The 15,750-nt window shown below is 43.4% G+C and overlaps 1 protein-coding gene across 1 annotated transcript in view; it reads left to right on the top strand.

Annotated features, from left to right (window-relative positions):
• The window catches only part of LOC139720827 (polycystin-1-like protein 1), a 101,413-nt gene that overhangs the window by 33,271 nt on the left and 52,392 nt on the right, over positions 1 to 15,750 (top strand). Inside the window, exons 12-17 of the mRNA XM_071632164.1 lie at positions 177 to 296; positions 979 to 1,150; positions 2,061 to 2,306; positions 3,323 to 3,455; positions 4,416 to 4,622; positions 5,480 to 5,658. Coding sequence (XP_071488265.1) covers positions 177 to 296; positions 979 to 1,150; positions 2,061 to 2,306; positions 3,323 to 3,455; positions 4,416 to 4,622; positions 5,480 to 5,658 — 1,057 coding nt within the window. The remainder of the gene's footprint in view (positions 1 to 176; positions 297 to 978; positions 1,151 to 2,060; positions 2,307 to 3,322; positions 3,456 to 4,415; positions 4,623 to 5,479; positions 5,659 to 15,750) is intronic.

The following is a 15,750-nucleotide window of genomic DNA, read 5'->3' as shown; positions in this document are numbered from 1 at the left end:
CTTCCATGACTTACTTTGTTTCCTCTAGCATAATCTATTTATTAATTGTTGTTCTTCATTGTCATCATCTTCCAGCTTTGATCCCGGTTTGTCCCTGATAATGGGATGGCCAAGTTTTACCTCATGACAGTGTTATTTCTTTCCTTTTCTTTTTTGTGCGTGCAAAAAATCCACAGGTCCCACAGTATCACATGTTTACCGGACAGCGGGAGTGTACCAAGTGATCGTCGTGGCCTTCAACAAGGTCCAGAGCCTCCAGACATGGTGCGACATCCGCATTCTCAACTATGTCTCGTGTGAGTAGACTGTGTGTCCTGAGCTACTGAGTTCAGTGCATAATAATGTCAACACTACCAATATGTTGATGCTTTCCTATCGCATGCAAGTCTCTGAGATGGTAGACCATCTTTTTCTGTGTGTTCAGAATGCCACAAGCTGTCACTGATGAATGCATCCTATTCTTATACTTACCTATTAATGTAATCAATACAGTGTACTCCCAGTTATAAACACAGTTAACCTGTTGAGGACGGGCTGATTTTGCTACAACATGCATTTCCCATAAACACCTGCCCGAGTATACTCGGGACTCATCTTCAATGGGTTAAACAAAATTGCGTTGCAACAAAGTAAAGATTGAGGTCTCAACATTTTTGTCATTACAGTGTGTATATCGTTAAATACTTCATTTGTTTGGCCATATTGACATTTCAATGCAATGAAGGATGATTTGTAGTCCTGAGGCCTTATTTTAATGGGAATCTCCTGTACCAATTTTATTTGATGATATTTTGTGCATTACATACACGTACAAGTGAGTAAAAGCAACAAATACAAAAACAGAAATATGGTATATTTAGCAAAATAATTACTATCAAAGAAGCCGAAGAAGGAGGAGCAGGAGCTGGAGATGACTTTTTCCATCACTGATGAAAGATTTCTCCCTTTTCCCTGCCTTCCTTTCTTCCACTTTCTCAGTTGTGGAGCTCAAGGTGGCAAGCCAGCTGGTACCCACCCAGACCAGAATCACCTTCACGGCGGACACGCCCTCAAACAGCGCCAACAGCTTCGTCTGGGACCTGGGCAACAACCAGGCACCGAAAACCACCTCGGTCAGCTCTCTGAGCCACACCTATCGCACGCCCGGCACGTAAGTTTGAATGCAGATTACATGCATCATAATAATAGTAATAATAACAACAACAACAACAAAAATAAAGAAATAAGTATTCCTTATTGAACGCCTTTACAGGACTTGATCAAAGTGCTGTGCAATCAACGTGCGACATTCACAAAATATAGAAACAACATAATTACAATTGAAACAGTCCAGTCTAAAGTTTCCTTCTAAACATTTCTTCTGAAACACATAGGCGGAGTTGTTTTGGTACAGCGTTCCAGACAACAGATCCAGCGTATGAAAATGTGCATTCATAAGCTTTGGTTTTTGCTTGTGAGATTTGTAGGATTGTTGTATCATTTTGTGACCGAAGTTGATATCTGGAGACTGTAGGGGTGGTTAGTAGGTTTGGATAGATATTGAAGAGCGGTATTCATCATGCACTTTTAAAGGGCTAGTTTGAAATCGATACGCTCTTTGATGGGGAGCCAGTGTAAGTGCTTCAGTAAAGGAGCACTCGGTGATCACCTAATTTAGACAGCCACATGGGTGCGCGCAGAAAGGTGCACTTTGATTTTGACTTCGATAGAGGACTGTGCAGTAGGTGAGGAATCAAGAAACACATTTGATTGCATGCAGATGAAACTGAAGTCATAGCTCTTTGCCTGTTCTTGCCATTTTTACATTATGATGCATGTCCTCCTAGCTTGTCATGTTCTCTTTACATTAACTCTCTAAAACTTGATGTAAATTTGTGAAAGACACATTCATCAAGGGCACTGGAAAGGGCATTATGGTCCCCAAGGTGGGGAAAAAAAGATACTGCTTTTCATTCTCGGCAGTCTACCAGTATAGAACTGTTAGGTGGGGGTATCAATCAACTTCAGGATATTTCTAGTCTTTCTTTCACCATATCACCTGCATCTCTGCAACCAAATAGATACTATGTGACTGTTGTTGCCATCAACATCTTTGGAAACGCCACGTCCCAGCCACTGGAAATGACTCTCCAGGCAGAGATTGCCACCCTGGTCATCAAGACGTCCTCGTCGATTCTGATCGAAGAGGCCACCGTCTTCCAGGCGCAACTCGCTGCCGGCAGCAACGTGGAGTTCGAGTGGGACTTCGGCGATGGCTCCAGCAACCTGGTCACCGACCAGGCTGCAGCCATCCACACATTCAACAGGTTTGTGCCCAAGCACTTTCTTGCTTCAGTTTTCCCCTTCTCAGTTTGCCCTACGGCATTTGCAACCACAATTGCAACCCCCTGTTGAGGACGGACTGATTTTGCTACAACACGCATTTCCCGTGGACACCTGCCCAAGTATACTTGGGACTCATCCTCAGTGGGTTAATGCGATTAAAGACCTGGGGGTGTTTCATAAAGCTGTTCGTAAAGTTACGAATGACTTACAAGCGACTGGTGATCAGTTCTTGTGCTGATCATTATTTAAATTCTGATAAGTATAGCACATCAGAACTGATCACCAGTCGCTCGTAAGTTGTTCGTAACTTTGCGAACAGCTTTATGAAACAGGGCCCCGGGTGGTGTGGGGATATCATAGAGTGGGAAGGCAGGCCTGGCACAGAGATATTCAGAATTCCTACAACAAATTGTGTGCAGCTGTATCACTGATATTTGTGTGATTACACACACACAGCCAAAGAGTCTTCACTGGAGTCAACCGCTACAGATGAGTGTATGCCCCAATGCACATATTTACTGACACATTGCTTATAAGCGTTTATCTATGATTTTCAAGTGTACCCCAGTGAAAATTGAATGAATATTGATTCAGTCAGACCACTAACGTTTCCTCACGCGGGCCCCGTCGCATAAAAGTTACGATCAAACGCAAGTAAAGAAGATCAAATGTAAGTCCCAAATGCTCCATTCTGATTGGTTGAAAATCAAGTTGCGTATGGTATATTTTCATGACTTGCGTTTGATCGTAACTTTTATGCAGCAGGGCCCAGATCTGTAATTAGAATATAAAAAGAAGCAGCTGTAAACTTGCCTATTTTGTTAGTAGCATTCATGCATTTAATTTCAAGTGCACATGGTATACATGTACCTAATGAATCGAACAATAAGTCAATTTTCTTTGCACTTCATGATTTACAACAATGTACAAAATGTTCCTGAATTGATTGGCATGTGTTGTGATGAATTTTTTTTTTTTTTTTTTGTCTCATATTCAGGACTGCGGAATACTTCGTAACTCTGACAGCTTCAAACGGCATCAGTAATGCCACCACAACCAGAAACATCTTTGTTTTGAGCGAGCCATGCAGCGCACCAAGCTTGGGTCTTGTTGGGGGTTCTAGTAGAACTGTAAGTGCATTTTTTTTTTCTTCTTTATTCTTTTGTTTCCTTTGCTGTTGTGACCTGTTGCTATCAGCAAATTTACCCAAACATAGATTACTTGTAATTTGGTATTTGCACATTATCCAGACTCTCTAGCTTTCAAGGGTTATACAACTTGTCTCACATGTTTCCAGAAATGTACCACGAAAATAGAGTGCTGTGACTTTATCAGAGGGTAATGGAGTGATGGGTTACATTTCCCCTTTCACATGTCTGTACTGTCTGCCCTCATCTATTAGGTTTGTGATATCTAATATTGCCAATGATATATATATTTGTTTAAATCTCTGCCTATCGGGCAATCGTCCAACACTTACGATTAAAGGGGCATTCCAGATGATTTTCATAATTTCACATCATGTAGTACATAAATCGACTGTTCCATGTGTAGATTATTTTTGTGGAATTTACTGTGGTCGTTGAGCAGAGAAACCAATACTCTGAAAAACCCTAAATTACACTGAACAATGCTGATGACATAGAAGGCTTGCATATTTCAGAAATGTAGCAGTGTATTTCCATTACAAAACCACATGCTTATTAGTTTACCTGTGTAGAATCTATGCATGCCTTCTTCTTTTGTTCTGCTTCCTTGAGCCCCAACTCATGCATTCTTATGGTGAGGCTGCTATGTCATCATCCTTGTTCATTGCAATTTGATGTAAATTTTGAAAACATTCTTATTCCTCATTCCAATCACTATAAATTCTGAAACTCTGCTTCATTTGAATGTGAGACGTGTTTGCCTTCTAACAGGTATTCTAAATACAGAAACAAGTACATTATGTAAATTGTGTGCTGTTTACCTGAATGATAATTAGGTAAAGCCCTTTCCACATGGTGCTATAACCAAACTGTCTAGAGGCTAGATGCTTTAATGCACACCGAATGTGAACATGTATTTTCGATGTCCACCTCTTGTGGTAGGTCAAGTTCTCGGAGCCAGTGCGAGTGGAGATTGAGATCTCCATCGACTGCGACATCACTGATGAGACCGTCTACCGATGGATGCTCTTCCACGCCGACAATGGCAGCCGCCTGATGCTGGATCCACACCATGCCTCCCTCCGGAAGCGCACCCTCTACATAGCGAGTCACGTGGTGCCTCTTGGGCAGTATCAGGTCACGCTAGAGGTAAGACTCGATTGTAGAGAGCTGGTTTTGAAGAGCACCTCAAGATGTAAGTACAGAGCAAGGTGCCTTTAGCTACTTTTCTGTCCTCCTTCCACCCCACCTCTCTCTGTTTGTATATCTTTCTATCGTCTATCTATCTATCTAATATCTATCTCTGTATCTACCTATCTATCTATCTCTGTTTCTACATATCTGTCTATCTATCTATCTGTCTATCTATCATCTATCTATCATCTATCTGTCTCTCTATCTGTCTATCTCTCTCTCCTACATCTCTCCTTGTTCCTTTCTTTCTCCTGTTATTTTTCACAATAATGCAATCTTCAAGTATTTTGAGAGTTGCATTTTATTCTTTTGAATGTTACTGTCCTTTGGATTTTGTTGTTGTTTTGATTTGTGCTTTTTTAACCGACAAGAAGATGCAAACATACCACGTTAATGTTTAACTCCTCCTCTCCTTTCCTCTGTTTTCTATGTTTGTAGTAAACCAGTGAGTGAGAAGATACTATAGATACTGAAAAATTGTACCATATTCAGAGGTCTGTTTGAGCTGAAATTCCAAACCAGTGCATATTTTGACAGATTTTGTTTGTTAATTTCTTTTGTGTTACTCTGTATTAGTAAGCCTCATTCATGACAGTTTTTCTCTGTGATGAAATGGTGTAAAGTCAATATGAAGTCCAGCAATGACAGAGTGCAACGGTATCTTTTACTGCATGTAACATGATTAGCAGTCGACCAGTCAGATAGTAAGAATCTTTGTTGTAGGTGTTGTATAATCTGTGATAACGCTGTCTGTAACGAGCTACTGGGAAGTACTGGTAATTGAGCTACTTCCGCTTTTCTCACCGTCTCAGGTTCGAATGAACAACACCATAGTCTATGCTCAGGTCTCCCTCACACTCACCATCGTGGAGAGCCCATTGGTCGCCGTTGTAGAGGGCGGCACAACCAGGACGATAGACAGCAAGATGCCGGTCTACCTCAATGGCGGTTTCTCGTTTGATCCAGATCATCCAAACGATGCTGACCTGCGGTAAGTGTCTGTGCCTTGCACCGAAAGGAATCATGCCTTGTGTAAGTGTAGTTGTGGTCGATCGCAAGAATTCCAAGCAGACAAATGTTTTTACGGGAATGTCGCAATGTACTTTATTAGGGATCGCAATCAGAAACACCTTCCTCTCTCTCTCTCTGTTTCTTTCCCTATCCTTCGTTCCATCTGGTAACAATGCATGTATGTAATTCCTTCTATTCTGTCACTCTTTCTGTTGTTTGTACTCCTCGTACACTCTGTTACCTTGGTACTCATTCGGTGTTACATTCCGTGAAAACTGGAATTTCAAAGGCAAACACAACAACTGCAATTATTTCATATGAATTATGCCATGCAAACATTAACACATAACTGAAACACTATAATGCCTTCAACACTGCTTTCTTTACAGATACTGAGATACTGGTATGTGTAGACTTATGCCTATAACTTTCTCACTGTGTGCAATACTGATGCAATGTGATATTCCTTTGATTAGCCAGTACTTAAACATACACTTCTGTGTAACTAATCATTCTCTTAACCTTCAGAAGCAGAAGCCTTGGCAGGAGCTATTCATGCAAGCAACAATTAGATTCTCCGTGCTATTGATCATTAAGAATGCCTCTTCATATTCATACAGGTATAACACATCATACACAGAACCTAGTAGAAATTCTACTAGCTACTTTACCCCTTTGTGTAGCCCTAGGCCTAACGCTACAGTACAAATACTTCGATCCATCAATACAATTACTCTTTGCATGTAACTATTGTAAGTAAAGTATTCTGAAGATCTCACACAAAAGTCTCCAAACAACATATCACTAATCACAGTATGCAATCAGTTACAATCAACCAGGCAGCCTTATGCACTGTAAAACAACTTCGGTACTCAGTTCTAGCAATGCATCTGTATGCTACATATACACAATAGTTACTGAGCAACTGTCATTTGACCCTATTCAGAGAGCATGCAATGTGTGGTACACACATTTCTCCAGAAAGTCACTACATTTTTACTGTCTGTGAAAGTTGCACGATTCAAGTTCAACAATACTGATCTCATTTTCTGCATACATGTAGTACATCATAAAACAACACAGTAAACTCTTAGTAACAAACCTCTTTGCCTCCTTCGCAGGTTCTTCAACTCAAAGGCATTAAAAATGCAAGAAACTGACGAAGTTTTCTTCCACAAACTAACTTAGGTGTGAAGACACAGCAGCCATCATCCTCATCTGGCCCTTTGTGTCTGTCCTTGTGTGTGTCCAAGACAATGTGTAACATTAATGTGCAGCATATGTATACACAAATTTTATACACACATATTACAAAGTGCAGCTCATCATTACCTTTGTATGCATTCAAGGTCATCTCAATGTCATTGCTAGTCTTTGTTTCCAGACTGAAATTGTGCTTAATGAACTATTCCAATGAACACTCATTACATGGCTCCTTTAAATTGGACACCAATTTACTCAATAAGTATGTGAATTGGAATCTCTAAACAATGAACTGACACAATTTAGAGACATCTGCACTTATTAACACAATTTTAGAACCCTTGGCACAAATTGGACCAAATGTCCACAATTTCGACACAAATTGCTATTTGCAATCGGTCTCTCCAGTAACAGAATTATTCAATTTATATATCTCGTGTGCATTTCTCAAGTCTTGTAAAGATAACACATCAAGCAATGCTTTGAGTTTTATGCTCGAAGAGTCAATAACTTTCGTTATCTGGAACATGTCGTACATGTTTTATATGACAAAGGCAACATTTGCAATCTCTTCAAATTGTTCATACACTTCAATTAACAATAACAGTGAGATTCCTGTTCACTTTGCATTTAGTTGGGACTACCGCAACACTTCCAATGTGTTTGTATGGTTTCAAACACAATTTCTGGGAATTGAAGTTGACAATGTTCAAATGCGTCATAAAACAGTGTTCTTCACTCCTTAGCCTTTGAATTGTTCATTAGCAAGAATTCAACTTATATGTGCTTGAATGTATAAACAAGTCCAAAACAAACGCTTTCATTCATGCATGAAACAACTTGACTAGATGTCACAGTTCTCAAACTATCTAAGGTTCTTTGACAGGAAACAATCTAGAGCATAACTATGCACTGGCTCCTTGTCCGGGAATCACTCCTGGTCTTCCTGGGGGACGAGCAAGACTAGTTTATGAACTGGACGGTCAAGATATGAACATGGAGTGGTTCGCCTACCAAGTCCATTCAAGTTCTGCTCACCCATCGCGACCTTTACCTTTCGAACATGGTTGTCGCCTGAAGGATAAGTTTCGGCTATTCTACCCATGGGCCAGGCATTGCGAGGAGCGTTGTCATCCTTCACCACCACCACGTCTCCGACTCCTAGGTCTCGCTGCGGAACGGTCCATTTCTGCCTAGTCTGCAGGTTGTGCAGGAACTCCTTCCTCCACCGGCTCCAAAACTCATTCAGCAGGTGCTGCACCCTCCTCCAACGCTTCCTTGAATATACGTCGGCCCGCTGGAAGCACCCTGGTGGTGGAAGGATGACGCTGGTCTTCATCGTGATGAGCTGGTTCGGGGTCAGCGGTGCGGGATGTGCGGGGTCACTTAGATCATCTATTGTCAGCGGCCTGCTGTTGACGATTGCAGCGGCTTCGTGCATCAAGGTGCGTAGGGATTCGTCGTCAAGCTGTGACCCAGCATGGTTCAGCAACCCATCCAGCACGGTGCGGACAGATCTGATCAACCTCTCCCACGCTCCCCCCATGTGACTGGCAGAGGGAACATTGAATTTGAACTCAACAAAGTCACATCCATCTCTCAGTAGGACGTCTTTCACCTTGGTCCGGTCCATCTCACTGCCAGCTCTCTGGAATTCAGACGCAGCCCCAACGAAATTTGTGCCTCTGTCACATCTGAGCTGACGCACTGGACCTCTGATTGACACAAAACGGCGATACGCCTGGATGAAAGCATCTGTGCTCATGTCGTTGAGTGTCTCGATATGCACGGCTCTAGATGCCATGCACGTAAACAAGAGTCCGTATCGTTTGAGCTCCTTCCTGCCTTCCTTGATCATCCAAGGTCCGAAACAATCCATTCCACAATAAGTGAATGGAGGTGCTGGAGTAATTCGATCGGGAGGCAGATCAGACATCTTCTGGGTCAAGGCAGGACCACGGAGTCTTTTACAGGTGACGCATGACCGGATGTACTTGGACACTCTGCCACTGCCTCCAAGGATCCAGTACCCGCTTTGCCTGACCTGATTAAGTGTTGTACCCCTTCCTTGATGTGCAGTCTGCTCATGGCAATGACGAATGACAAGTTCGGTCACGTGGTGTTGACGAGGAAGAATGACCGGGTGTTTCTTCTCGTATGGCTCGTCGCATTTGCGAATGCGTCCTCCAACGCGCAAGATTCCTCTGTCGTCTAAGAAGGGGTCGAGCTGGCGAAGACGACTGGTCATTTTCATTTGACGCGTCTTCTGCCTCATAGTCAGGTCATCTCCTCTGCTTATCACTGACAAGGCCTGGATCTCTTCTGGAAAGGTTTCCCTCTGTACCAGTCTCACAATCTCTATCTCGGCGATCTTTAGGCGTTCTACATTGATGGCCTCGTCCTCTGAACGTTTGTTGTGGTTCTTGTTGCGTTTCTCCTCACACCGCTGCCTCAGTCGAGCGATAAACAGCATACAGTTGGCAACTGCTCTTTTGGCCTTGTGCCAAGTCGAAAATCGGTCCAGTCTACTTGAGTGTAGGAAACTTGGGCTTACATGAGAAGTATGGACGTGTGACTTCTTCAGTTCCGGGTCATCAGTGTGTACCATGAATTTCTCTCCTGTAGATTGAGCGGGGAGTGTACTCTTCCACAGGAAGTCAGGTCCACGTAGCCACTTAGAATCCTTCAGCTGGGCTACCGTCAAACCCCTTGAGGCATCATCAGCCGGGTTTTCCCTCGATTCGATGTGTCTCCACTGTGACGTGGATGAATGTCTTCGAATCTGATGAACCCTGTTTGCTACGAAGACATGAAACCGCTTCTCATCATTGTTAATGTAGCCGAGAACCACCTTGCTGTCAGTCCAGAAGGTGTGAGTAGCGCCTTCAAGTTGCAATTCTGTATCCAGGAAGGCCTTGACCTTGACCGCAACAACGGCAGCTGTTAATTCCAAGCGAGGAATAGTCACCATTTTCAATGGTGCCACTCTGGCCTTTCCGATCACAAGAGAACAGTGCACTTGTCCTTCAGGGTTGGCGACTCTCAAGTACGTACACTGGCCGTACCCACTGGTGCTGGCGTCAGCGAAGTGATGATACTCTGAGAACTTCACCTCTCCAAGGTCAGCTGGCTTGTAGCATCTGTTGATCGATACGGTGGGAAGTGTGAGGAGGTCACTTCTCCACCTCTCCCATCGTGTCCTCAGTTCCTCAGAAAGGGGGTCATCCCAGTCGACTGATAGGCTACATAGCTCTTGTAGAATTCGTTTGCCCGGCAAAATGAGTGGAGCTATCAGTCCCAATGGGTCATATATGGACATGACCGTGGACAATACGCCTCTTCGGGTGAGAGGCTTGTCTTGCAGCGTCATTCTGAAGTTGAATGTGTCCGATTCGACACACCACTGTACGCCAAGGGCTCTCTCAATAGGCAGGTCGTCATGTTGGAGGTTGATCTCTCTCACATTCTTGGCCCTGTCCTCCTCAGGCACAGCATTGAGCACTTCTCTGTTGTTGGATACGAACTTGTGCAAGTGCAGACCTCCCTTCTCGCACAACAGCTTGGTTTTGGTGATCAACTGAATCACTTCTTGTGCTGTGGGCATCGACTGGAGTCCATCATCAACGTAGAAGTCATGATGAATGAAATTCTTGACATCTTCAAACTCTTGAGTAAGATCTGTTGCCAATCTTCGTAAACCGAAATTTGCGCAACCAGGTGATGACCCAGCCCCGAAGAGATGTACCTTCATACGGTATGTGCTGGGATCCTCGTCAAGGTTTCCACCTTTCCACCAAAGGAACCTGAGATAGTCTCGGTCTTCTTCATTGACCTTGAATTGGTGGAACATCTCCTTGATGTCGCATATGAATGCAACATTCTCACGTCGAAAGCGACAAAGAACTCCCGTCAGCTTGTTCGTGAGATCTGGGCCCGTTAGGAGGTGACTGTTCAGAGAATGTCCCCTGTACTGGGCGCTGCAGTCAAATACAACCCGCAACTTGTTGGGTTGTATTACTCCATGATGTGGAATGTACCACGTAGTACTCTCATCATTGCCTACTGGAACACTCTCAGCGTACCCTTTGCTGATGAGTGTTTCCATAACTTCAGTGTACTTCTTGTGATACTCCATGTTGTGTCTGAACCTCCTCTCCAGTTGAATAAGCCGGGACCTTGCTTGGGCTTTGTTGTTTGGAAGCTGAGGCCTCTCGTCCTTGAAAGGAAGTGGCATCTCATAGTGACCATCGCTACTCTTGTGGATTCCCTTTTCCAAGATATCAAGGAATTTGTAGTCATTCTGTGAGAGCACTGTTCCTTCGTCATTCACATCAGAAAAGTCGGCTTCCATAAGGCTCCTTACTTGATGGGGTGTGATTTGTTCCCTAGTTGTTGTCTTCTCAGAAAGGAAAACTTCCTTTCTGTCTATGACCAAGTTATCTGGGATTTCCCTGGCCATCAATCTGTGACTGGTACCGATGTGATCATCATCTTTACAAATGTAGTTAGGACGCATCGTTCCCACGATGCTCCATCCGAGATCCGTGCGAATTCCATATGGTCCATTGTTACATGGTGCAGGAATCACGTCTCTGGGCATCAACGCTCTTGCGCAATCATAGCCGATCAAGAGGCCTATGTCGCAATCTTGGAGAGGCATAAGCTTGCTGCTAAGGTTGCACAGGTGGGGTATGGACTTCGCAGTCTTGGGAGTCGGCACATGAGAACGGTCTGCAGGCATGATGTCACGTGTGTATGTTGGTGGTAGAGCTATCTTGTTCTTGCCATCGTGAGCTCGTACACACAATCCTTCTACACGTTCACTGGTTATCCTTTGGTTTTTCATTGACAGTGTGGATAGCTGTAAGTTGACCTCAGTACCATGTATCCCCATCTCATCTTTGATGGATTTCAGTAGAAAGGTCGTGTCTGACTGTGTGTCCAGCAAGGCGTATGTCAATCTCTCTCCTGCATCATTCCTGTGGGACAGCCAGACAGGAACAATCATTGAGCTGGAAATGTGGCTGTGATCACTTCTTGAACAGGAGCTTGTGGACCTGTGCTCCGTCCGGTTGCTCGTTGTTTTGTCAGGTCCTACCCGTGTTTCTGTCTTTGTGCTCTCAGTGCTCAACGTTTGTCTGGTGTCACCGTGAAGCAGCGTAGGATGTTGCCCTTTGCAATTCGCACATCTCAGCCTGCGTCGACAACTCCTGCTCATGTGTCCTCTCTGCAAACAGCCGTAGCAGAGTCCATTCTTTAGGATGAATTCCTTCCTTGCCTGAAGATCTAACTTCGCAAAGGACTGACACTTGTCTGTGTGATGAGCAGCCCCGCAGAATGAACAGGTGGGTGATTTACGACCTTCCGTGTTTGCAGATTGAGCTTGAGTCATCGTGTTCATCGATCTTGCTTTGGACTGCTTTCCATGGCTCAGTTTGTCGTCCCTCAAGCTCCCAAATGAAACTACTGGGTCGCAAGCAATAGCAGCTTCATCCTCAACAAACTTGACAAAGACTGCAAATGGAGGGAATGCACCAGTTTCCTTTCTCCATTGGACTACAGTTCGCCCCCATCGAGTTATCAACCAGTCCGGGAGCTTTGAAGTGATCTTCCTGTTTTCCCTCTCGTCGTCGAGATGATTCAGATGATGTACCGTCTTGGATGCTGTGTGGCATTGGCGCAGAAAGTCAGAGAGCCTTCGCAGTCCTGCAGAATCCTTTGGCGCTATCTTGGGCCAACTGTCCAATCGATCCCTGAAGGCATTTGAAATCACAAATGTGTTGCCATATCTTTCATCCAGGGATTTTATCGCATCTCTGTAGGCCATGTCATCTCCTGCTAAGGCATAACCTTCTACCATTTCCCTTGGTTCATCTCGCAGATATTTAAGTAGGTAGAAGAACCTCTCATGGGGTGGAACCTTGCTATGTTCGATGAGAAGGTTATAGCTCATCTTCCAGGCTGGGTAATTTAGCGGCTTTCCATTGAAGACAGGGGGCTCCGGCAATGGAAGCCGATGAAGATGGAGAGTATCCTGTAGATTCCTGGTCAATTCCATTTCTAACAAGGGAGTCTCCTTGGTCTCTGGGGTAAGAGGAGTCACATCATCACGCACAACTTGCGCTGAAGTTTTCATCTGAGCATCTTGGACGGTTTCATATCTAGATCTCTCGTGAGGTGCATCCGAATGCATACTTGAAGTATCACATCGCAGATTCTTGAGGATGTTGAAGGTTTCTTTCATAACAGATGCATGATCTGCCTCGACCTCATCGAATTGAGCCAGTATGTCATTGTCTTCTGTGCAGATGGCTGAATACTGTTCCTGTGCATCGATCAATTTATCCATACAATCCTGCAGTGTGTTACGATGTTGTTTGATTTCGTCATAGTCATCTTCCAGCAACAGCGTTCTCAATTTACTGCAGGAACGTCTCCACTTGGTTAGAGAACTCCTAAAGCCTCTCCTTCTCACATCCAAATTCCACTGTATTCCCCTTTCTGTAGGCTGTCTGTTACGTTCTTCTTGCACTTCTGCCATTCTCTCAAGAGTCTCATCAACTGGTACTGCTGTATCTCTCTCGGTCGCAGCCATGTCTCCGTAATATCAATTGACGCAGGGAGAGTATTCACTATTCAGTTTTCACTGAGATAAGAGTTTTCACTGTAAGTGTAGTTGTGGTCGATCGCAAGAATTCCAAGCAGACAAATGTTTTTACGGGAATGTCGCAATGTACTTTATTAGGGATCGCAATCAGAAACACCTTCCTCTCTCTCTCTCTGTTTCTTTCCCTATCCTTCGTTCCATCTGGTAACAATGCATGTATGTAATTCCTTCTATTCTGTCACTCTTTCTGTTGTTTGTACTCCTCGTACACTCTGTTACCTTGGTACTCATTCGGTGTTACATTCCGTGAAAACTGGAATTTCAAAGGCAAACACAACAACTGCAATTATTTCATATGAATTATGCCATGCAAACATTAACACATAACTGAAACACTATAATGCCTTCAACACTGCTTTCTTTACAGATACTGAGATACTGGTATGTGTAGACTTATGCCTATAACTTTCTCACTGTGTGCAATACTGATGCAATGTGATATTCCTTTGATTAGCCAGTACTTAAACATACACTTCTGTGTAACTAATCATTCTCTTAACCTTCAGAAGCAGAAGCCTTGGCAGGAGCTATTCATGCAAGCAACAATTAGATTCTCCGTGCTATTGATCATTAAGAATGCCTCTTCATATTCATACAGGTATAACACATCATACACAGAACCTAGTAGAAATTCTACTAGCTACTTTACCCCTTTGTGTAGCCCTAGGCCTAATGCTACAGTACAAATACTTCGATCCATCAATACAATTACTCTTTGCATGTAACTATTGTAAGTAAAGTATTCTGAAGATCTCACACAAAAGTCTCCAAACAACATATCACTAATCACAGTATGCAATCAGTTACAATCAACCAGGCAGCCTTATGCACTGTAAAACAACTTCGGTACTCAGTTCTAGCAATGCATCTGTATGCTACATATACACAATAGTTACTGAGCAACTGTCATTTGACCCTATTCAGAGAGCATGCAATGTGTGGTACACACATTTCTCCAGAAAGTCACTACATTTTTACTGTCTGTGAAAGTTGCACGATTCAAGTTCAACAATACTGATCTCATTTTCTGCATACATGTAGTACATCATAAAACAACACAGTAAACTCTTAGTAACAAACCTCTTTGCCTCCTTCGCAGGTTCTTCAACTCAAAGGCATTAAAAATGCAAGAAACTGACGAAGTTTTCTTCCACAAACTAACTTAGGTGTGAAGACACAGCAGCCATCATCCTCATCTGGCCCTTTGTGTCTGTCCTTGTGTGTGTCCAAGACAATGTGTAACATTAATGTGCAGCATATGTATACACAAATTTTATACACACATATTACAAAGTGCAGCTCATCATTACCTTTGTATGCATTCAAGGTCATCTCAATGTCATTGCTAGTCTTTGTTTCCAGACTGAAATTGTGCTTAATGAACTATTCCAATGAACACTCATTACACCTTGGGATGGGTTCATATAGTCTACATACATGTAGTTTATCTTGTCAACTCCCATAGAAATCAAACTGATCAGCCATTTTTGTCTCGCCCACCGGAGGTGAAGGCGAGACTAAGGGATCCAAATGGCGTCCGCCCGTCGTCCGTCCGTCCGTCGTCCGTCCGTCCGTCGTCCGTCACAAATGTTAAGTTTACCTGCAAGACTCTCTTATGATGCATAACTTGGCAACTGTTACAGCAATGGCAGCCACACTTGGGTGATAGAAACACTAGGGGTATCTTCATGTTATGGTGTTGTCGGAGGTCATGTGATGATGTCACAGGTCATTTGAGGTCATATATTAAAGAGTTATGTGCAAGACTCTCTTTTCTATGTTAAAGTTTACCTGCAAGACTCTCTTTTGACAAATAACTTCACATAAGTTGCTTGGATTACAACCTAACTTGGGTCATAGATGCACTGGGGGTACCTTCATGTTATGGTGCCGTAAGAGGTCACATGATAAGGTCAAAGGTCATTTGAGGTCATACGTTGAAGTTTACTTGCAAGACTCTTATCACACATAACTCGACACATGTTGCTACAATGGCAATCAAACTTGGGTGATGGATGCACTGGGGGTACCTTCATGTTATGTTATGGTGATCCCTTTGTGTGTTTCTGACCAAACTTGGATGGTAGATGTCCCTTGGGGAGGTGAAGGTCATCACAAGGTCAAAGGTCACATACAGGGGTCAACGAATTTTTAGGGCCCAATGTTAAGTTTTTATGGCGCGTTTTGATTATGGCTCATAAC

Source organism: Diadema antillarum, unplaced genomic scaffold (assembly GCF_040938485.1).
Source record: "Diadema antillarum isolate AM-2024a unplaced genomic scaffold, OU_Dant_1.0 scf00000134, whole genome shotgun sequence".
Lineage (NCBI taxonomy): Eukaryota > Metazoa > Echinodermata > Echinoidea > Diadematoida > Diadematidae > Diadema > Diadema antillarum.
This window is presented reverse-complemented; position numbering and strand designations above follow the sequence as displayed.